We start from the raw sequence: 23,180 nt of genomic DNA on the forward strand, positions 1-23,180 counted from the left end.
CTGCTGAGGTTCCAGAAGTAGAGTTAGCAGTTTAGGGTCATAAAAATTGAGAACTATTTTTGTGTTTAATAAGAAGCATTGGCTACTACAGGGTTACAGTACTGTGGCCATGATAATTCATACTTGTTATAACAGGAGCTGTTGGCGGGCTAGTTGGTGAATGTCTACAGTGTGTCGTGTTTGTTGCGCAATTTCACCATGACTACAGTAGACATACTTGTTACATGTGTGTGTGTGTGTATATATATATATTGTGGAACACAAACATAAAAAACCTATTTTAACACATCGATGTGGAAACTCAGAGAGCTTATGTATGTTTGAGAAAGCACCATGATTGAACTTATGAAAGAAAAGAATGAAAACACACAGCCCAACAAGTCACCTAACTGCATCATTTATTTCTTTTCTTCATCATCATAAAAAGTACTCGCACTTGATGCACACATCTGTCGAGTTGTACAATGGAAGTTTGAAGAGAAAAGAAAGGAGACAGTATAGAAATTGTTTCAACAATGCAGCTAAAAAAATGACAATGGCTCACGAGAAATGGAAGTCTGATATGCACAGTAATGCTAATATGACCATTCACCTCACTCCGTTCAGTCCAACGATCCATGCAGACGCCATACGCGCAACATCTCATAGTTACGCACTCCATTCACTTGCTGGCTTGAGAGAGAGCAATGTTTTTGTCAATCCTGGTGCAGCAGTTTGGAAAAGTTAACAAGAGCATACGTGCACATACCTTACACACTGTGTTCGGAGTGCACATGTAAAGTTGAAATTCCTACATCTCGGCCATAGCTTTGTTAACCCTGGGATGCAACATCTAAGAGCACACTTACAGTCGCGGAAACGATTGTGTCTTGCCAAATGGCTCACACAGACCCGCTTAGTGCGCAAAGAGCACACAAGAACAGCCTGAACTGTTTAGCCCCGATTACACTCAAGCAAGTAAGAACTCGCAAGCGTAGAAATGAAATGCTAGCTGGCTTGCCATGCACAATAGCGATGCTTGATACAGACAGTGATACCACTCAAAGCTGTTCAAGGTGTCACACTGATGTAAACAAAAAAAACATGGGACATTGTGATATGTATAGATGCGGCACAAATTCAACCAACAAACATAATATGGCACGGGCATATGCCATAAATAAGCAGCCTGTCATACTGTCTGCACGAATGTGCAGACCCTGCATTATATCGATGCTAAGCTACCAAAATGATATGACTTCTCAGTGGCACTATAAGGGAAGCTTTTTTAGCTGCCCCAGTCAGTAAGGATAAAAAGCTGCCTCTCTCATGCAAATAACAGTCTACACCTGGTCAAAATAAGACACGGCTTTTTTTAGCAATAGGACAGGCAAAATAAAAGGATTCATACCAAAACCAAACTATATGCTTACTTAAAATATAGCTTCGCCATTAATACCACACACCCAAATGTACCAGACTATGCAAGATTAAAGCACTGTGCAGCAGCAGCAGCTATAACATATTTATTGCTCCCTGAATCTTTGGTTGCCACATTGCCTAAGTTGCCTTTGGAGCAATGGCGACCTACACTGGCAAAATCAGTTAGAGTGCCTTCCAGTTTGAGTGAAAGCAGTCGAGACAGAAATAGTAATAAAGCTGCCAACATGTGGACGAAATCAAGAGATGTGTCAATGGCTGTTGCAAAGCAAAAATATATTAAGTCTGTGCACAGATTTCTGAGTACTAAAAAGCTACAAGAGCAAATAAAAACCTACAAGTACAAATAGCCTTTTATTGCCACTGTCAGGGTAAGCTGTCTCATTGCAAGCAGCTTGAAGCTGTGCAAAGAAAATATAAAAGCACATTAGGTCCGGCCAGACATTACCAGGAGCTTCAAGAAAGAATAAAACAACTTAAAAAGCTGTCAAAAAGGAAACAAGCTCTCCACAAGACACTCAAGCCCTAAACTTGTCACAACCCTTCAAAACATGCCCTCTCCTTAGTCATTAAGTAACTCCTCACACACCACTGAAACTGCTCAGCCCAAAAATGGTTTAAACCATTTTTGGGTTAACTAGGTTAACAGCAGCAGCTAAAAGCAGACAGGGTGTCCTAAAGTGAACAATTATGCACACTGCATTTTGTCGCCCAAGAAAATTTTCTGCCAACATATGCTTTTCTGTTTCTGCACCATTTGAAAGTCAAGTACAGATATGCACATCCGCTCGCAACTCATGGGGAAAAAAAAAAAAGGTGATCGCATTAAATGCATGTCTCCTTTGCAGGCATTGAAAGATGAAAATGAATGGAATACAGCCAGGCAGGAACACATCCCGGTATTTAAAAACAAGGAAGTGGGGCGGTGGAAGGTGTCCGAAGGCGATGGCGAACATCTCGTGATCCTGTACACAGGGGCTGGTTGTCTGAATAACAGCTACGCTAGGAGGGCTGGAACGGCGCTCATTTTTCGATGGGGCTCAACTGAATTCCATTCTCATCGGGCTGGCCTTAAATGCGAGAAAACAAAAGAGGAAAAAGAAAATCAAAGGTAAACAAAAGTACAATAATGATAGTTAACTACAAAAAGGTCAAAATTGTAAATGATGAAGAATGCAAGAGTAATGGAACAAGATTAATGGATATGTAAAACAAAAAGCAGCTTACCCTAAAGCTTCCCCTACTCATAAGTTGAAACAAGAACACAGTATGATGTCCAGAACATATTGCAAAAAGAAGTATCCTTCCCTTTGTAAAAACAGATGTTAAAATAAAAAATCTGTACGGTAAAACTTGGAAGGCATTAAGAAATAATATTTACTTTTTTTTACAAACAGAATAACCTATGAAAACATTTGTGTTTAGAGTTCTCAAGGGCATGCATTTGCCTTTTATACACTGTAATGAAACCCAGGAGCAAAGTACATAGTATGAAGCCAAACACATTGGAGTAATGAAACCAAATAAGACCAAGCATTGCTGACCATCAGTGAGAACATCAGCCAGAGTGATAAAAAAAAAATCACTTATATGAATTTCCTGGGCTCCAGTCTTGCTAGAATGCTCCCACAACCATCATGGACAAACGCAGAAACAGGTGGGGGACAGGGATAAGTAAGTATGGCAGAAACACGTATAGTTTCGGTCACACAAGTTTCCTCGCACACAAAGAAGTCCCTTCTGGTATAATGCGCCAAATGCTTACAACACATACCACCTGCAGCACCCCAGTGCCCTCCACTGACAGACATTCATCTCTGTTCGCCTAATGGCCAATTTGAGCCGCCATTTCTACTTGAACATTCATTCACCAGTGATACGCAGAATATGGCACATGCAAAAAATGTACAAAGGTACAAAAATGTCGCACTTCACAGTTTCCGCTGTGGAAACATGATAAAGAAGGAATCCTTACTTAGTCTGAATTATTGCAATATGTGGGGTGTCACGGTACATATATATATATATTTTTTTCTTTCATGACTGCAGGCATACATGTATAAGGAAAGGCGAAACATGCTACCGGTAATAACTCTATAATCCTATCAGGCTCTGCAGCACACAAGTGCTGGTTATGGGAGGAAATGGGGCAGGTTTTGTAAGAAAAATTAAGTACAAAAGCTTAAGAAATTGCAAGCTGTATTTACATCCGCAGCCATCTTGGTGAATGCTGCCAAATAGCAACACATCTGCAGTCATCCATTGGCTATTAACTACCTATATTTCAAGCTCAAAGATGAAAACCTAATGTGGAGTCATGGTGACTCTGGTAACTAGTATGGTGCGCCCATCACTGCGCAATACTTGATGCACCAGCTTCATGTTGGAACGCTGTGCGAGACTGAGTGGCACTGAAATTGCGCTTAGTTCCATGCACCAAAGTAAATCTTCGCATTACATAGACAACTCTGGGAAAGAAAAAACGGTGCGAACAAATTTACCAAGCAACGTCACGGTACACATTTTATGGTGACAGTGAACGTAAAGTGCGAGTCTCAGTACATAACCATCGCGTCATACGCAACAGTAAGTGAGACATTGATATTACCAATTGTTAGGATTTTATTATGAGCATAAGCATTGAGTTTACATACTGCTTGTTTCGTATTTAGTGGTCGAGGTTGTAAAAAATTATCTGCAAACTGCTGCACTATTTGGGCTCAAATATTATCACAGGGTAGCTTGTGATGGTCTACATTTTTCTATAAATAATCTGACATACGAATTTTCCTGTGCTTTCTGAAATCGGCGAAAAATTGCAGTTGGCTGTGGCAGAATTTGCCCCGATGTGACGTTCCCGATGGGACGTTAGTTACCTTGTAGTTAGCCAGATGACACTGTCTGTTGAATCGGCTGCTCCACTCACCTTGATAAAATTCTGCCACAGCTGACTGCAGTGTTTCGCCAATTCCGGAAAGCCCAGGAAAGTTCTGATGTTAAAATTACTTATAAAAAAATGCAGACCACCACAAGCTACCTTACGGCTGGTGTTCAACCCAAATTGATTGTCCAGTAGTTTGTAGAGAATGTTTTACAACCTGAACACATAAATACAAAAAAGCAGTAGTACTATATACGGTTCCAAGCCCATTAGGCTGTTCTTTAAAACAAAGCTTCAGTTGGTTCAGTACTTCGTTCTCTACTAAAGAAAGGCTAAGTAGAGTGCTAGTGAAAGTAAAGTTTTTGTCAGCTTGGGTAATTCGCCTTTTTCACAAAATGTGGCGCCCTCTGGGAGTGGTTAAAAATTCATCTGCTACTGATTCAAAATGTCTTTGGGTGATGCAGCCTGCAGCGAAGTGATGATGTCTGTTCTTGACAGCTGCCGCCATCTATCACATACGCCTGTCACGAATATTAACTATGCATGGCCTATGGGATCAGCTATGGCTGCACCGATTGCAGAGGCCACGAACTGCGCATGAGCAGCTGGGGTTGGTGGTTTGTTTTCAACCAGGGGAGAGGCGCGCATGCGCAGAGCGGCCATGTGAAAAAGGCGGATACAGGATGAACTGGTAAATTCTGGGCTTTGCACGAGAGAAAGAGAAACAGGTCTCACAATCCTGAAGTGCTGGTACTCTGCATGTTATTTTTCCCCTTACAATCTGTTTTCAGAGCACTGCCTTCCATGAAAAAATGCTCTTGCAATCACAATCAAAACTTACTCGTAAACGGAGCAAAAATAATGAAAATTCACAACAGCCTGAATGATATGAGACAAGAGGAGAGCCGAACAAAAATACATCAGTAAGGCACTCAACACGAAGATAAATATTTGGCGAGTAGGAGTGGCTTGGTAGTTGCTACACCACAAAAAACTTTGAAATGGCATGCCTAAAACTTATTTGTACCATTTCTTTACACAGCATAAAAGGGTAAAAATTTCAACTCGAAAAAATTTAGTTTCTGAAAAGATAAATAAAACTGCTTTTATGCACCACTCATCACACAGAGGAAAAACGAAACTGCCTGCCAGTGTGAATTCTATACAACGTGAAGTGACAGCATTAGCAACTGCATTTTCAAGATTACTTATAGATTTAACACGGAGCAAAGAAGCAAATGCATACCCCAGCTCTGGCCAGCCCTGGAAATTATCTACTCGTTCTAAGATGTTCCGAGTTGTCTTGTGTCCTCCTGTTATTTGTGTTACTTTATAACATATCTCATCATCTGTTCAGAAGAAACCCACTCACTGTAAGCATGAAATAATTTTGTAGACAAAAGGTAAGTGAACACCAGCCCAAATTATGTGGCTGGTAAACCTACCTATCACAATACTTATCACAATGACCTTGAGTAAAAATGAATTATGTTATCAAGAAACCGAATGACAGTTGTCAAAAAATTTAGTTACTTGCAAAGGTACAGCACTGTAATGTCCTAAATAGTGCTAAATTTACTGAGGTGACAGATGATGGAACAAACTTGCCTGTTGTGACTCACTCGTCTCTCACGAAAAATGAGCGACAAATATGAGCACTTAGCCCTCAAAAAGCAAATACACCCTTTAAATAACCGCAGGTGACAATGCAAAATCTAATGTTTTCTCCTCAGTGAAATCTGAGACCAGAACTACTTACCAAACTTAGAGGGTAAACGCAATGGCAAAATTAGGTTCACTTCGTAGCACACTTTGAATATAACAGATTACCCACGCCGAGAACATAGAGTTCACTATTAGTCTTTGAGAACTAGCAAATGGCACACAATACAACATTTCACGAGAGAAATGGGAGGCTAGCAGAAGAGCTTCATCACAAGTGCAGGTTTCGCTCCAGTTCTGCACAACTGAAGTCCTCGTCCTCACTGCCGATGTCATTGTAGTCAGCTAAGCTATGAGCATAGAGTCCTGATGTGGCTGTATGCAGCAAGCTGCCTGGGTGGAGGCCCATCGACAGACCTGGGGGAGAGACAGTGTCTACGACGTTAGTTGGAAAGCAGTTAGAGCAGCACAGAAGCGGACAACACAGATAAGAGCCACATGATGGTTACGAAGCTGGTCATGCAACAGAGAACAGCAAGAACACTGATGAACATGACGATCCACTACTTAGCGACAAATAGCTAGTTTCCTCTTTTTTATAAGCTACTCTTGCCAGATGGAGTGAATATGGAAGGTGACCATTTTATTTAGTGAAGATGAGGCAGCAGACTGTTTCATTATCACCATCAGTACACAGCAAGACAAATATGCTTCCTCGACTGCCCTTTGATTAACCGTATCCTGCGCTAGCAGTGACCACCTTACCCCTGCAAACTTCCCGACATCATCTGCCAGCCCTATACTCAGGCAACCCCCTTGTTACTTGTGTCATCTGTTCGAATGTGCTATTACACTAATGGACCAATAATTATCTTCGCTTTGTATTATAAGCCCTATTTAAGCTAGGATACCATTAACTCACGCTCATTCACAAGGCTCCCTTGCTCTCTTCCCATCTCGTTTTTTATTCTAACCATTTTCCTTCCTACAGCTCAAGCATTCTGCTTTCCCTAACTTAAGTTCTTTTGTTAGCCTCGGAGTTTCGGTACCATTAAGCAAATACTTTATTTTATCCAGGCCATCCCACTAATGGCAACTGGAGTGCAAAAGAGCACAGATCTAATGGGGAGAAATGCCAGGCTAGGCTTACCTACAGCAAGATTGAAGCATCGATTTGCGAGACCTGCACATCAGTGTAACTGGAACCTTTGCTTCACAGGTGACTAAATTCAGTGTAATAAATGGAAATGTGTTAAGTGGATAAAAACTAAGCGAAAAGCACGTAATAAAATCCTACAGCTCATGTAGGTTTTTATTGCAAAAGTACTATAATACAGCCAAGACATCAAATTAGAAGATGATGCCCACTTTCAAAATAATTTAGTGCTTTTTTTGATCACTACTTGCTACACATGCTGAATATTATGTAAAAGAAAGCTACTGGTAACCAAACTAGGCTTGTGTGAAAAGTATTCCTTGATTTCAAATATTTAGACAAATAATATAAAGTATTAAAATCGCAAAATTATAGAAGTCAAGTGCTGGCCAGGATGATGAAGCGCAGCAACTTAGGTGCCTTCCAATCATGTACAGATCAGTTCACTAAGCGACAAACTGAAATGCCAATGGTTCTGTATTTGGATTCTGGCACAACATTTCTTCAAGCAGCTAGTGGGAAAGGAGGTTGGCTCTTGCAATACCCACTGCCTGTACCGGAAAGCAACCAGCTGACAATATATGGCGTGCAGTTCGAATTTTCATTAGTGGTAATGATCTGCACAAAAAATTGTTGCTTTTTCTTTTTTTACATGCGGGGCTCTAGCAGTCGCAACAAACGTAGGCAGCCGCTCAAGGCTCGTAATACTGCGGCTCGGGCGAACCCCTCTCAGTACTCCACATTTCAGATAATGAACTTTGCAAAAGGTCAAACACAGCTTCAATAAGGCTTCAGTCTACCCCTTCATTCATGTGCTAGCCTTGTGCACAAAAGTGTCCTAAGCATTTCCTCTGAAAATTATGCCGATAAAGTTACCATTTGCTTCAAATCTGCTTAGAACTAAACAACTACCATTCACACAAGCTTAAACAAATGGGGAAAAGATGGATGTTAATGACTTAGGAGACACACTATTGAACGCACTAAATGAAAATGACCAAGACTAGCTTCTGCACAGTTCAAAATTCAGAAAAGAACGAATAATGACTAAGTACATTTATTTAGGAGACACCAGCAACTATTTCGCTAGGATTTGAGAAGTCAATTTCTGCTGCAAGCAGGACCTTTCCCTTGCCAGCGACACGCTGCAGTTGGACAGACCAAATTTGATGCCTTTAGGAGCCAATGACACTGCTTTTAAAAACTATCAGGGTAGCATCCTTCAATGATCAGAATCCTGTTGCCTGGATGAGTGGCCGCATAGCCCCATTTCCGAGCTTAATAAATGCAGAGCATGTTATCCCATACTGAGATCAGGAAGTTCGCAGTAATAGGGTGGCCACAGGTGGCACCGAACAAGACTGATTAGAGACCGAGATTTTATTTCTGCAGCAGATGTTACATAGGTTGCCTACTATTTAACAACATAGCATACACAAAAACATGCAATGCAGGAGGACATCAGCATTGGAATTACTAAGCTCCAAGCATGGTGGGTTGTGCAAGCATACTAATGTAAGGAAGTTTGGCAAAGTTAGACTAGAACTTTTTATAACAAGCCTTCCATTGCTGCTGCCTGTATTTGCTGTACAATAAGCCCTATGGTTGTGATGACACTGTTGGAAGTTCGCTGAGGCTGAGATAAGAATAACTAAAACAGAAGAAAAATCAAGAGTGAGTGAAAAACTGAAGAAACATGAAAGGAACGTCAAAATGAATGCGAACCAAAGGACAAAAAAAAGAAGGAACATAAATTCTGAAACAGAAATTGATTTATGTTAGTGCTCCATCTTCAAGGGTGTTCTGGAGGTTGACTTGCACGCTGGCTATGACAAGAAAAGCAAATAAAAACTTCATTTTTTTTCTTAAAGGGGGTGTTGCCTGAAGAAGTTCTGAAAGGAAGTGTCTGGTCAAGTTTGCAAGATAAAACAGTAAAAATAAAGAAACAAATTTGTACAAGACAGACTGCAAACAAAAATGGCCACAAGTGGGCCAAAGTATGAATGCTTTACAGAAACATACCAATACTGCCATCAATATGTGCCTCCATTGATTTCACACACTTAAAATATCTGTAAAACTGTTAACAAATGGTAAAATACAAAGTCACGCGTACAATGACACCTGCATTTACAACATTGTGCTAGAAGTGGGAGCTCGAGGCACAAGCGAGCTACTTCAGAGGTCAATGCCGATACCACCGCAGAATTCCAGTTTTCTTCTGCTCTGCTGTCTTCAGGCAGTGTCCAGAAGTCATATATGACTGGTGAGCCTATGCATACAATGAGCAAGCAAGAACCTTTTGCTTATGGAGGAAAGGCAGGCAAGCTTTACTCTCTTCTATTAAGCTGCTAATCAATTTCAGCGCAAAAGACTATGCAGCAAGCTGGTGCTTATGGCACAGTACAGGTCAGCTGCTGAAACTACTCATCTACGTAGGTAGCAAGGCATACTAATTCTACTCATGGCTCCTTTGTGGTTGCGGCATCCATAGAAAATGAAAACAGATAATTTGTCACACCCGTACTGTCTACTGGACAACAACTGACAAGGCTACAGCCTTTATAGGTGTAACCTCACTGCCCTTTTACAGTGAAAGTCACTGTTGAGACCCCACTCGATGTGGTCACGTAACTGAACCCTGTTAGAGTAGTTGCAGATGTCATAGAAATCCACAAGTCAAGCCAAGAGAGAGCAGGCAAAAAATAGGAAGGGGGCTAGAGAGAGAGAGAGTGGGCAAAAATGGCAGGACATGGCAATGTTGATTCAGTAAAGCAGCAGGAGATTTCTCTGAGTGGGGTAAAAAAAAAAAGAAAAGAAAAAAAAAAAAAAAGAAAAAGGGCTGTACCTGCATGGTCGTGAAGCCTTCCATTCCTGGAAGACATTGGCTCAGTTTGGAGAGCCCTATTACGAGGCAATGAGTGACCAGGTGTTGTGTATGGAGAGCTGTGCGGAGACAGGGAAGACATTGTACCCCGAGGAGCCGGCTGTAGTGGAAGAGGGAAAGGGACAACAAAACAGAAGTTAGGCAGCAATGATTACTACAATGTAGAAGTGCAGAAAGAAAGCAATCGGCAAAACATAGAAACATGAAACATGAAAATTAGACTGGAGGAAACAAAACACTAAAGTGGTTCCATTCAAGAGAGAAAGAAAGGGGCCCATCACTCTTCTGTACATCACTACAACTTCGTGCTTACATCCAGGGGGCTAATGTTGACTCGGTGATATAAAAACAGACGTGAAAGACTGTATGACCTAGGCATTAAAATAGCAGCTAATGTAAGCTTTATGAAGATTGTCAATAATGACACAGCATCTTTGAGATCTTTGCAATAAGCAGCTGATGAGAAACATTTTATGACTGCAAGGTTAACCAGAGGGAAAGGGAATTCCGTCTTTACAGTTCTAAGCACTATCTTCTTAGCTCTACCCACTCCTCCAGAAATGGCAGCATGTGTTACCTCGTCAAGAAGCTGGCGAAGGCGCTGCAACTGGGCCTCCAGCTGCCGGTTGTGGTCCTCGAGGATGTGCATGCGAGCCTCCAGGCGCCCTTTGTGCTGTCTCAGGAGCTTGGCCTCAGCCAGCATCTCCTGGTCACGGGTGGTGCTGCCGCTGGGGCTCAGGGCGGCCTCCTCTTCCAGCTGACTCGGCGTAGGGCTGAGCCCCACACTCTGCATCTCCTGCAGTCTGTCGTACTCGGCCTGCAGGTGCCTGGAAGACAACGGTGGAGGAAACGGTCAGCAAAACGACACACCCTGGTATGCTAGTTAGCACGCAGCTCAGATTTACTGGGTGTGGAAACTTGTCCTGGACATGGCAAGTGGGCATGATAGGGATGGAGGCAAACACATATCGTGGTGCATCAGTCTCAGCAAATTCAGGAATCATCGTTAGCCGGCTAACAATGGATAATAACACAAATTTCAAATGCTTTTCTCTCTTCTTTCTTTCAAAACTTTTATTTTAGTTCATCTTTTTTTTTTTCTGCATGGCAGTGATTTTTGAACACTTGTGAAAACAGCAGAGCATAGAAGTTAAGAATGGCCCCATCTGCCAGCTCAGTATGTTCCCTAAAATGTGGCAAATCTCATGGTTCATCTACTACATGGTTGATTTTGTTGACAATCTAAATAGTGTCGGCTCTAAGGATGCTGCCTCATCATCCCACTTTAGGCCCGCGGCTGAAGACCTGTAGAACTATCCTAAAATGTTGATGGCCTCACCTCAGTTAGCTTCTTATTTAGGCCCATGTTTCTCACTCATCAGCCATTTTGAAAAGGGCACTGACGGTAGCGATGTTACGATTCTCTCCCTATTCCTTTTCATTTTCACAACATTGGCAGCACTCAATACAGTATGCACTACAAAGGGTTCACCCAAGTGCTTTGGGAAATGGTGTGTCCAACTATAGTTCCCAGGATGACTGTTTTCTAGCTGGAAACTGTGAGAGCTAAAATATTTGTTTTTCACGAGTATTTGCTATTTTATAGGTAGACAATTTATCTATTCCCAATTTTCTTATAATTTTTTTTATTACTGATGCGGAAAATTTGATCGAGGTATTTGAAAGTTTAGTTCAAAGCTTAAGGTTGTTAAAAAAAAAACCTTCATTTCACAAATAAATTACCCCGAAACACGAAAAATTTTCATATAAAATTTTGTATTTCATTATATTTCAAACTTAATAGTTCTTTAAATTATTTTTTTTTATAGAGACACAGGACAGGTGCCGACTCCGACTTCTTTTTCGAAATGACACAAATTGAAACTTCTTCAAAAAGCAAATGCTCCCATAACGTCAAATTTATTTCAATTTGGTGTTGTTTCGAAAAAGAAGTTGGAGTCAGCATCTGTTCTGTGTGTCTATTTGTGGGTGTCTATTAGTTAGCGCTGTGAATCTTCCCTTTTAAGAGTAATGCACCAACTAGCCCAGCAATTAGTTTTACTTGTTTCAGGGATGCTTCATGCCCAAGTTTAACTAGAAGGCCTGCAGCCTCTTTGGATAACCATGTTCTTGCAAGCAGGTTTAACGCATAAATATTAAGGCGAAAGCCTATGCCCCATTAGCAACAAAACCCAGCTGCAGGGTGCAGCATCTCCAGAAAGTGGCCCCAAAAACCAGCATGACGTCACCGGGACAACCAAGTGGTCACAGTAGTTTTATAGGTAGTCGCTGCCGTATATACACGTGACTGATACTAATCCCCCTTTTATTCCACTGTTATCCACCTCTTAATCCCTCTCAGGCTTTTGCATTAGCAAAATGTATGCAGTCTTAAGTGGCCTCTAACTTTTTGCAACATATGTTGGAGCCACAGAGCATGAGCAAATGCAAGCTACAAACCTGTTTTCTTCTTCAAGTTCCTCGATCATCAGTTCAAGCTCGTCTCTTTGATCGGCATCAATGGTTGCTATCACCTGAGCAGGGCTTCGTGGTTGTAGAAACAAGGAAGAGTTGCACTGCAAAAAAAAAAAAGAATGCCGGAAGCAGACATGTTGTTGGTGCCAAGTACAAGTAACAAAGCATTGAACCCCGTTATAAGAGACACTGATATAACAGACAATCGGGTATAAGAGACACCATTCGCCCAAATTGTTGGCTGCACTGTCTTCCCTTAACTGGACCTCTTTTTTAATAGACATTGTATGTAGAAGGCAATTGGCTATAAAGGACATGTTAGCCTTGACTTTTCATACTCAGATTCGCTTGCAACAGACATTTTAACATTAGATACCGCTCCACTGATCGCCAGGTTTATTTGATGCCATAGTGAAAAACAAAGAAGAGAGACACACTACATACCTGCGCAGTCATTATTAATTACAACTTCAGCAAAAAATGAGTACATCAATTAGCTAGGAAAACACTAAAAGAAGCACCTGCAGTTGCAATGCAACAAGGATGCACTTGCCATGAAGAGCACAAGTGCGACTGCGCTTTCGAGCATCAGCACGAGCCTACCAGGAGCGCTCGTTGGGTTCTCCAATTAGTGGAGCTTTCTATCAAGAAGTACCATAGGTGTTGTGCCTGCTAGTCTGAAGAATACAGCGGAAATTGCTTATTATGTTGCATTTCAGTATAAACAATAAATCATCCGGTAAATGCGAAGAGGGAGATCGGCTGTTGCTGCTGACGTACACAAGCCATTGTGCCTAGAAAGCGAGACATAGCCGAGCCAAGATGAAAATAAATGACATAAAAACAGAAGTGGTTCTGCTTTGGCGAGAGCAGAAGACAAATAAATTGCTTTGGTTGCTATTCAACCAATTTCAACTCCACTCAGAAATGCCTCGTATGCTTTTTATTTTTTTTCTGAGTGGCAACATTCACAGACTTGCTACTCATAGCCTCCGTTACCCTTTGTTAAACAAACAAATTTCTAAGCGATCTTTCTGCTGGTGATGTTTTATAGTTTTGGCTGCTTCTAGCACATTGGTGGTAAGCTGGCTATTTTTATGATTTCGTGGCACTTGTTAGGCTTAAGTTCTTGCCGTGTTACCAGATACGCAATTTTTTCCAAAGTTGCGAATCGCTAGCTGCAGTGCCACGTCACATTGCAATGGCACTTTGCAATCGCTGCAAACACAGTTCACCACCATATACAGTTTTGGCCTAGCGGCCATGAGGCTCTTGGCTCAGTTTTCAAGCTGGAAGAAGCTGCGTTGAAGAACAGCATCGATGCAGCCATGAAACAGACAAATATTTACAACTATTTCAACAGTAAGTTGCGGGGTGTGTTCAGTGTGTGGTGGTCCACCAAGCAAATGCAATGAGTAAGTGAAAGCTATAGGAACGCTTTTGCTATAGAATATATCCTTCGTTACTGCGCATTTTAGCCATAGGATGCCTACATCACAATAAGGTCAGGTTAGAAAATGGGAATATGGTAACCTGCTTATAAGGGACCTCTCATATAAGAGACAAAACTGCTCCCCAGTGCATGTCTCTTATAAAGGGGTTTATCATGAAAACAAGCAGCTGCATGGTATGAAGAAAAAGGGCAGTGCACTGAAATGTAACATTCTTTTCTTTCTTGCTTTACGTTCAACTTCGTAAAAGGTCACAAAGTATAGAGGTTCTGCACAGCCATCTCATTCTAAGAATAAGGGCTGGCATGGTCAATTAACCACATACAGAGGCAGCAAAGATGACAAAAACGGGATATTAGCTTTAGTCATTTTGTTTGCTTGTTTGCAATAATAGTGATAGTGATCACCGTAATAATAGTGATACAAAGTAGCTGAAGCAACAGAAGAAAACTAAAATGAAAAGCTTTTATGGCAGCTAGGTAATTTAGAAATACATGCATGTATTTGTGTGTATGCATATGTATGAATGCAAGTAAGGAACTTGGAAATGACAATAAAAGAAAAATTCTCACTCACCGCAGATGCTGGAAGCTCTCCACTCAAAGTATGACAATACTGTGCGATCAACTGGTGTTCATCTTCACTCCTAAAACAAAACCACAAAAATATGTACCATTGCACAATGCTGCTATGTCCGGGAAAATAAACCGTTTTATTTTCTTTCTGAACTGCGAAGCAGCCAGTGCTTTCAAATTTGCCCAATAATGAGCATTTGCAATGAAACCAGCCCTGAAGCAAAGAATAGGAAATTAGTCTCTAGTCACGCTAGCAATGACCGTGCAACAGGCACAATTTCACAGAGCATGGCACTACATAAGCTGTAGAAAAGCAGATGCACGAACCATTTCGATAACTACTTTGTGAAAGCAAAGCAGTTTGGTGTACTAATGGTCATGTCTTACTGGTTGTTCTGTCACCCACTGTTAGCATTGCCTGAAGGCAATGAAGAGTTTTCTAAACGTCTTCCTCTGTCTGGTGTATAATATTACGCAACACTGAGGGACATGCAAGATTTAATCACATGAAAGGGGAAATTTTGCACAAAGAATGACAAAAATTGGGGCCAAGGTGGCTTTCCCGTGAAAACTTTTGCTCAGCAGAAATAGTGATCATCCTACATCACTTCCTCCATTCTAAAATCTAGTTTAAATGTTTGTTTACAGGATGTTTGCTCATTCTGAAATTAAGCAGAAGTATCATCACCGATAACTGTGATTTTGCCAAAACTGCAAAAGTGACCACCGATCATACGCAAGAGGTTTCACTATTTACTTTGATGTTAAAATGTTCCTACATACAAACTATGCAAACATACTTTAGTGAACTATTGAAATGCTGGTGATGAAAAAAAAACAAAAAAAAAAAAAAAACACTGGTGAGAAAAACTTACGAGTCAGGAGTGGAGTTACTTCTTGTCCTAAGTTCAACGTCCGTATACCTACAAAATGAAATGTGCGCACAATTAAAGATTTCCACAAAAAAAATATTGAACTTAAATTACCATCACTAACATAAGGTAATGGATGTTTCAAACGAACAAGAAACATGGAAGCTAAAGATAAGTGCATTAAGAGCGCCAACATGCCTGTTTGCATATTGATCCATGCGGGAATGCATGTCCTGTGAAGACAGTGTGTGCTGTGGTGATGGAGCAGGGCTCTCGAGGTCATCCCCTTCCAGCACGGTCTGCACAGGCAGGTAGCCGACTCGAGGGTGCTTCTTGAAATAGCGCTTGGACTTGAACTTGTTCTTCATGATTTTTGTGAAATCTCTCACATCCTCACCTGATGTTGTCTGGGGACGAAAAAAGAAACAGAAATTCATCCTTATCGCAATCAGCCCAACCTATTTACATCCAACGACTGCGCGACAAAGGCCTTCTCGCTGACCTCTTTAGCCTTGGAATCTGTGCATCCTTTGCTAATGAAGCTAATACCTGGCTGTGCACAACTTTCTTCAGAAGGCATTTAATTCTTGTAATGTAAAATTGGAATAATTTGAAAAGCAGACCACAAAAAGAGTGCAACAGGCAATTTTCCAGTTTGTGATCTCTGCACGACCATGCCTGCATGAAACCCACTCACATTAAAGCTTGGCAGTGACTGACCCCACAATGCGCCCTTATAAATGGAAAATCACAACTCACTGTAGTACAGTACTCTTGCATTGGATGTGTAACCTTATGGTTCTTTGTTTTCCTCCCAGAGAAGAAACAGCTCTGGCAGAGGTCTACATTGAAGCACTTGAGGCATCGGTATCTGGAAAAGCAAGTTTTTGCAGATGTTGGAACCAGTATGACTATTGGAAATCTGAAACAACGTTTACTACCCAGCTGCAATAAAAACAACAAACCTAAGCTTCCTTATAGCGCAACACAAACAAACATTACATCTAGCCTGTAAAGTACTATACTGGAGGGACCAAAATCACAGAAAGCTGCAATGCAGCTTGGGAAAATCATGAGTACAAACACCATGGCTTATGTCGGGATCCAAAGTGTAAATGACATTGAACACATGTATGCGCGAAGCAGGAAGCTGCACCTTTGGTTTTACAGGCATCAAATCTAGAATTGAAAAATATCCCTCTGGTGGGTTGAAAGAAAAACCGAACATGGCAGCAATCAGTGAATTGAAAACAATAGCTCGGTAGCTCGCAAGCACATTTTCCACTCACCTGAACCCCACTATGGGGTACTGCTTGCAACCATTGCACTTGGCTTGGTGTCGTGCCGTCTCGGCAGCGGCCAGACGATGGAGTACGGGCAGCCACACCAGGCTCTGGGGTTCTTGAAGGAGCCAGTTGAGGAAATGCGAGGCTTGGATTTCTCGCCTTCCAGCTGGCCCCGCCATCTCAAAGCAGCTGCGAACACTGGGCTCAATGTTGGAGCCGCCAAATGCGGCAATCTCTCCCAGAAGCCTCGGAATTTGCACACAGTCGTGCAGCAGGAGCGCCAGCTGGCGTTCGTCAGCACAGCCATTGGAATCCGCAATGAGCCGAAATAGATCTGTACAGGAGGTGCTTCGGTCAGCGCTTGCAAGCCACTGTTCACATAGGACTTCGGAAAAGTACACAACAAAAGAAAAGTATTGATACAGTGACTTTTCGTGGCCTTCCATTTCTCACGAGTCCAATTGTCTAAATGTTGTCTAGCAGACTGAGGCTCCCCCTTGAACCCTTGTTTCCTGTACTTTAACTACACCCACTCAATGTCATTCAAGTCATTCAAGTTCCATGACAGAAAAGGAGGTTCCATGACGATATTGGTTGTTACTGCTGTCAAACAGCCTCATTTTGTCAATGTTTCCTCAACATGCCATACCTGTACTATATACATCAATTTAAGATAAGTTTAAGATAGACCAATCATAAAAATAGTTGCAGAAGGCAGTGCTTCTACACCACTTCTATAACTAACCATGAATTTTCCATTCGACTATGAATTTTTCCAACTTTTTTGGTGAAAAAGATTGGTGTCAGCATGTTTCTTCTAAGTAAAAGTTTTTGCTTGGCAAGGAGCAAGAGGGCAATGCCCCTTCATTCCCTCCTTTTAAATTTGCCCCTGAAGTGAACTCATTTAAAAGCCAGGGCAATAAATCTGGTCTTTCACTAAGAGTGCAAGGGCTATAGGCAGAAATATTCGAGAGTAATGCCACTGTTTTTAACAATTGCAGGAAAAGCTCAAGAGAAATTATGGTGGTACGAAAGTACAGCTCGGGCCAGATTCGATTCCTATGTGCCAGACAACAATTCAGAAGCAGCAAGCCAAATGATGTCCAGCATGGAGGTTGGTACAGACACCCTCAATGTGTGGTAAACAGCAGGTAGCAGTAGGCTAACTTCCACCTTGCTGGAAATAGTTTGAACACTCTAGAGTGGTCACTGCTTAATGGAAGGGCATGTTGCCCACCATCTCTGAATGTTAACTTAGCTAATGACCTAGATAATATATAAATAAAAAGCTGTTCATTCGCAGTGCAAAATTTTTAACTTCCGCACGGCTGCAGCAAGAACACTGAACTTTGTTTCCAATGCCAATTTTTATGCTCTTTGAAGTCATTATTTCCTATGCCATAAAAACCCAGCAGAGTAGTATAAATTTAAATGAATGTAAGCTATTTATGCAAATAGTGTTTTTAGGTCACTAATTTTTATAACCGCAAAATGTGGTGTGGCAAGTGCAACTGCAGTTGTTAGAAACGAAGAACATGCATGTACATAACAAAAAAAAAAAAAGAGAGAGAGAGAGAGATAGAGAATAAGTGTGGATGCAGAATACTCACATCTAAACTTGTCTTCCAAGTTTCCCTTGCACAAAAGAATAATCCCCACTTTGAAGGACAGAATCCTAATATACCCTGTCCTTGTAACCCTGAAATGAATTAAAAAAATAATAATTACTCATTAACGTCACTTCTATCTCCATCTACCTCAGATTGAGCGAAACTGTGGTTAATTCATGCTCTTGTGCAATGACATCATGAAACATAGATTCCTATGTCAAAAGCAGCAGCTTCATAATGAATTCATTGCAGACTGAGGATCCTCTACAGTTACAAGTAGGAATGGAATATGTCACAAAGAGGATAACAAAATCAGATAAAGAAGGTAACATCATGACATACAGATGAGAAGCAAGAAACTTATACGGAACTACAGGGTAAGCAGAAATCAAGAAAGCAAATTTATCAACGGAATGAAATTATATGCCAAGAAAAAAGTGGTTAGCAGGCTGACAGGGACACACAAACAAGGCATTCACATTTTTTTGGACAAAAAGAAAAGGCAGCCTGCTGATGTTTTTTGTTTACAAAGAACAGCTTCCTTGGCAAGAGCTACGTGCCTTGGACTGCGTGCTTCGACCACTTTTGAAGGGAAGAGGGACAAAAGAAAAACGTACAACACCGGATAAAAAAAACAACAAAAAAACTAATGATTTGATACTATAAAACAAGTTAATAGTCTCAAATTAATTCTGTCAAACTTCAATCCTGTGTACGCAGTTTACAGTTATAAATGCTACCTGTTGCAATATTCCACTCTGGATTGCTGGTCTCAGCCTAGCGCTTGTGTTTCCTGTAAATCCTCTGTGACCAGCCACCAAAAATTACAAGAGTCAGTCAAATGAAACTGAGAAATGTCGTTTTGTTTACTTATTTACTGTGCACACATGGAACAATACTCTGTTACTTTTCAAGATAATCCCCGCATGTTCAATGCAAGTTTGCCAGTGCTTGCAAAGTGACTTAATTCTCATAGAAAAATTCTTTTGGAACCGGCAGCCACTCGTGCATTGCATGGTGTTCCTCTTCACCAGAATGGAACTTCCTGCCACCCAATGGTTCACCAAGTGGTCCAAACACATGATAGTCACTTGGGGCAAGGTCTTGTTAGTATGGTGGATGTGTAAGGAACTCAAACTTCAGGTAGGTAAATTGTCACAACAGTTACATAGGTGGTATCACGTTGCAGGAGAACATGTAAGTAAATCAAATAAGATTATTAGGAGGTGACAACATGATGACCGTCACAAAATGTAGTCCTCCAGGATGATACTACTACTTTTTGTGTCCCAAAAGAGCATCAACATAACCTTTCCTGCTGAAGGTTGTGTTCGGAACTTCTTTGGTTTGAGTGACAAGGAATGGCACCATTCCTTGCTACCACTCTCTCCCGTTTCTGGTTGATGGTAGTGGACTCAGGTTTTGTTCCTGGTGACAATTCTTGCAAGGAAGGCATCACAGTCTTCTTCTACGCACCACAGATGTTGCTGACACACATCCAAATGTTGCTCTTCCAATTTGAGTGGCAGCTGCTGGCACCCACCTTGCAGACACTTTGTGAAATCTCAGCACATTACACACAATCTAGTATGCTGAACCCCGACTAATCATCCAGTGTCGTTATTAATTTGTTCATCAAGATGGGTTCAAAAGCCAGATTTCTGGAGTCAAATTGCGATATCCTTTGCCGGATGAGGAGCATCAGCTCTGGATGGCACACCCTTTGCATGCTTCTTTGCACAGTCATACTTCTCTGATTCTATGACAAACATAAATCTCCGTACTGGGCATTCATTATGCGGTGAATCTTGATAAGTTTCACACCTTCACAGCACAGAAACCGAATAACAAATTGCTGCTCCTCCATGGTGCAAGTAGCTAGCAAGCGGCCATTTTCACATTACTATAAAATTCTCTTTTACATGATTTAGTAAGTCTAGGACCTACTGAAGTACAATGCATTCTCAAAGTATGTAGAGTTAGAGCTACCATCCAACTGATTCAAGTATAGCAGATACTACAGACCAAGTATAGTAAAAGAACGAGAGGGCAGAGAAAGATTCCAGCATACAAACACTTCAAATGTGCAAAAATAAGTGCTACTAATACAGACAAAAGAAACAATATTTGAAAGATAGCAACCGCAAAAAACCCACGTGTCATATAGGTTGAGCAGCCAGTTGAGGCACAGATCGATGCAGAGCGGCCCTTTCACCAGATTGGAATGTTCCTGGGCCACCCCTTCGTAGATTGTTGATAAGATGGTGATCATCTCGGGGACGCTTATTAATTTGTCATTCTGAGCTCGCAGGCCATGCTGGTCGAACGCGTTGATGGCATTGTTCATGAAGACCAAGTCCACTGAAAGCAGAAATATTAACCGCATGCTACAGTCGCTGAAAAAATAGTCACGAAAGTTGCAGTATAAACTATGAACAAGAAGGTATATGGAAGCCTTAGTCTGATGACTAATATTTTGACAAACGTTCGTACTTCAATTCTTTTCTTTTTTCGCCCTCCTTTACCATGTTTATAGGTGTCTGAATTCATGAATTGAGAGAAAATGATTTATGATAATAAACCACATTTCATTTTAAATTCTACATCCTTCTTTGTGCACAGTAAAAGAAAAAAGAAAAAGGTAAGAAGGAACTAGATCTTTTCTTTATTACAGTAATTTTATTTCTATGAACTCACAGTTGGGATTAATGCCTTGTATGATAGTTCTGTTAACTTATTCTTGGGAATGTCAACTGAAAACTACTAGTGAGCTTCACAAGCTAGTTGGAAGTAAGGGTTTATGAATAATATGCGACTCATTTAGAAAAATTAAGTTAAACATAGAAGAAAACCACTCTACTTACGGCAGAGATTTTTCTGTATGGTTCTGATTTTCATTGATGTTCTATATGCAGAGTACCGGACATCATTAAATTCAGCTGAAAACAATAAAGAAAAAGGAGACATCAAGTGTTTTCTGCAGAGATGCTGGTTCAGTGAAAGTACCCAGACACATACATAAAGAGGCATAATGCAACATTAACACGCAAAATCTTCCTGTTTTAAGGTCTAACTATAACTGAAGCTTCCCTTACCGAGAGAGTCCATCAGTTCCAGCATTCGGGGGTGATCCCAATGTGTGGTTTCAGAAACATGGCTGCAGGAGAAATCATTAAATGATCAGATGTGCGAAACGCTTTGTGGCAACAGAAGCAATTGTTTCCAACTAACGCAAAAGATTCCAACCGCAAAAAGTTTGATCATGGCAACCAAAGTGAAAAAATCCCTTACTTGATGTAATAAGGCACTTTGTTTCCTGCCACAGCTCTTTCCCAAGGTTGCTCCACAGAGGCTTGAAAAAAAATTCAGTACAATGTGATTAAGAATCAGCTACCACCGTTGGTTCAGTTTGTATGTTAACATTAAGGGACCCTGAAGTGTTTTTGGTCATCATATTCATATGCATCATATCTTTACAGGTGGCTTTTGTGAGTAATCGAGTAAAATTTAAGAGATTTGTATATGGACCCTATAATTTACAAATAAATATTCACAAATTACTCCCTCCAAACAGTTAGGTCAGCACCTCACTGTGCAGTCTTAGCTGATACATATAGAGTAAGAAATCTTGGTGAGCCTTCTCATATGGTATGTGCCCAAGAGATGTTGGGAGGAGCAACTTTTTTTACTGTTGACAGCTTTACTGTTGACAGAATGCCAATTGTTTGTGCACTTCTTCTAGCTTTAGTGTATGCATCACATTGTCTCATGGCCCCTTAACAGAAATGCTAGATGGCCGAGTGCATTGCTTCAGAATCTATTCCATAATCCGGAACACTAGTTAGGTCAAATAAGGTTACAGCCCCCCCTCACCCTAAGGAGAACTGAACATCGAACCGCTGAAAGCTACATAAAGGATCTATTACGGCCAAGTTGTCCATATTAAATTAATTTTCGTAACCACCTTTTTTACTCGGGAAGTCCGATGGTCTCTGAATGTTCTGGTGTCGCACTGGTTCCTTTTTAAGCCAAATGCTGGATTCATAGACCATGGACCCATGAGTTCATGGCTTGGAGCACTGGCCTTAAAGTAGGTCAACAACTAAGAGTCAACCTCAAATAGCGATGCAGCTTTCTTTGCATTACTGTGTGACAAGTCATGACCAATAATGAAGTGCCCTAAGGCAAGAGCTGCCAGGCTTTCATATTCTAGTATAGTAGTCCTTTAGTAAGTTTTGAAAAATGTTGGCTGAAAGTGCTCTGCTTCACCTATAAGCACTTATGCTCAGTTCGACAAATGCCAGTTCAGGTGTATGTAGCAATTAATAAGGTTAAATTGGGGCAGTGCATATACCATTGAGGAACTGCTGCTGCTGTGAGCCCTGATCAAGTAGGGAGTTCTCAAGTTGCCGACGGCGTTCGTCAATGGCCACCTGCAGCAGGCGCCAGCGACTGCTCAGCTCGTCCAGCCGGTTCAGATTTCCTTGGGACAGCAGAACCCCACAGCTTGTGATAGCACCAGCTGCCTCATTCAGCGATTCCATCTCCACCTGCAGTGGAGCCAAGTCGTCCCGGAACGCCTGCACACCGGGAGAGAAAGGGGAAGAGCAGCAATTAGATAAGGTGAATCTTGACTCTGGAAGAGCACAAGTGAGAACCGAAAAAACAGTGGCTCGAGCTCAGAAACATGACATGTTACGATGGCAAGTGTACTGCACAGAATGAGGTTAGAATCGCAGAGTTTATAAATCAGAAGCCAAATTCACCGTGAAGACCAAGCAGTGCTGTGCTGACCATCAGCTGGCATCATGGCTGGAACCTGCTCCTTGTCATCATGCTAGAGAATGAATGATCCCCTATGTTCTCCTGTGTGGTTATTATAGCAGAATTTTGAGCAAAATTATAT

At 41.3% G+C, this 23,180-nt stretch overlaps 1 protein-coding gene across 6 annotated transcripts in view; it reads right to left on the reverse strand.

Moving 5' to 3' along the window:
- Nucleotides 1-381: 381 nt before the first annotated feature.
- Dys (Dystrophin) overlaps nucleotides 382-23,180 on the reverse strand; it is a 517,227-nt gene continuing 494,428 nt past the window's right edge. For 5 of the 6 annotated variants that reach the window (XM_084587908.1, XM_084587892.1, XM_084587901.1 and 2 more), the window contains 15 exons: nucleotides 22,629-22,854; nucleotides 21,566-21,626; nucleotides 21,370-21,431; nucleotides 21,139-21,213; nucleotides 20,431-20,635; nucleotides 18,275-18,363; nucleotides 16,668-16,998; nucleotides 16,138-16,249; nucleotides 15,577-15,785; nucleotides 15,382-15,429; nucleotides 14,508-14,577; nucleotides 12,466-12,581; nucleotides 10,583-10,832; nucleotides 9,967-10,105; nucleotides 382-2,489 (listed from right to left, as the gene is read on the reverse strand). In XM_084587908.1, coding sequence (XP_084444034.1) covers nucleotides 2,443-2,489; nucleotides 9,967-10,105; nucleotides 10,583-10,832; nucleotides 12,466-12,581; nucleotides 14,508-14,577; nucleotides 15,382-15,429; nucleotides 15,577-15,785; nucleotides 16,138-16,249; nucleotides 16,668-16,998; nucleotides 18,275-18,363; nucleotides 20,431-20,635; nucleotides 21,139-21,213; nucleotides 21,370-21,431; nucleotides 21,566-21,626; nucleotides 22,629-22,854 — 2,040 coding nt within the window. In that variant the 3' untranslated portion in view covers nucleotides 382-2,442. Of the gene's footprint in view, nucleotides 2,490-2,533; nucleotides 6,380-9,966; nucleotides 10,106-10,582; nucleotides 10,833-12,465; nucleotides 12,582-14,507; nucleotides 14,578-15,381; nucleotides 15,430-15,576; nucleotides 15,786-16,137; nucleotides 16,250-16,667; nucleotides 16,999-18,274; nucleotides 18,364-20,430; nucleotides 20,636-21,138; nucleotides 21,214-21,369; nucleotides 21,432-21,565; nucleotides 21,627-22,628; nucleotides 22,855-23,180 lie in introns of those variants that run through there. The other variant, XM_084587929.1, reaches the window with a different exon arrangement.

This window comes from Amblyomma maculatum, chromosome 1 (genome assembly GCF_055883805.1).
Source record: "Amblyomma maculatum isolate TAMU_Amacu chromosome 1, ASM5588380v1, whole genome shotgun sequence".
NCBI classification, from domain to species: domain Eukaryota; kingdom Metazoa; phylum Arthropoda; class Arachnida; order Ixodida; family Ixodidae; genus Amblyomma; species Amblyomma maculatum.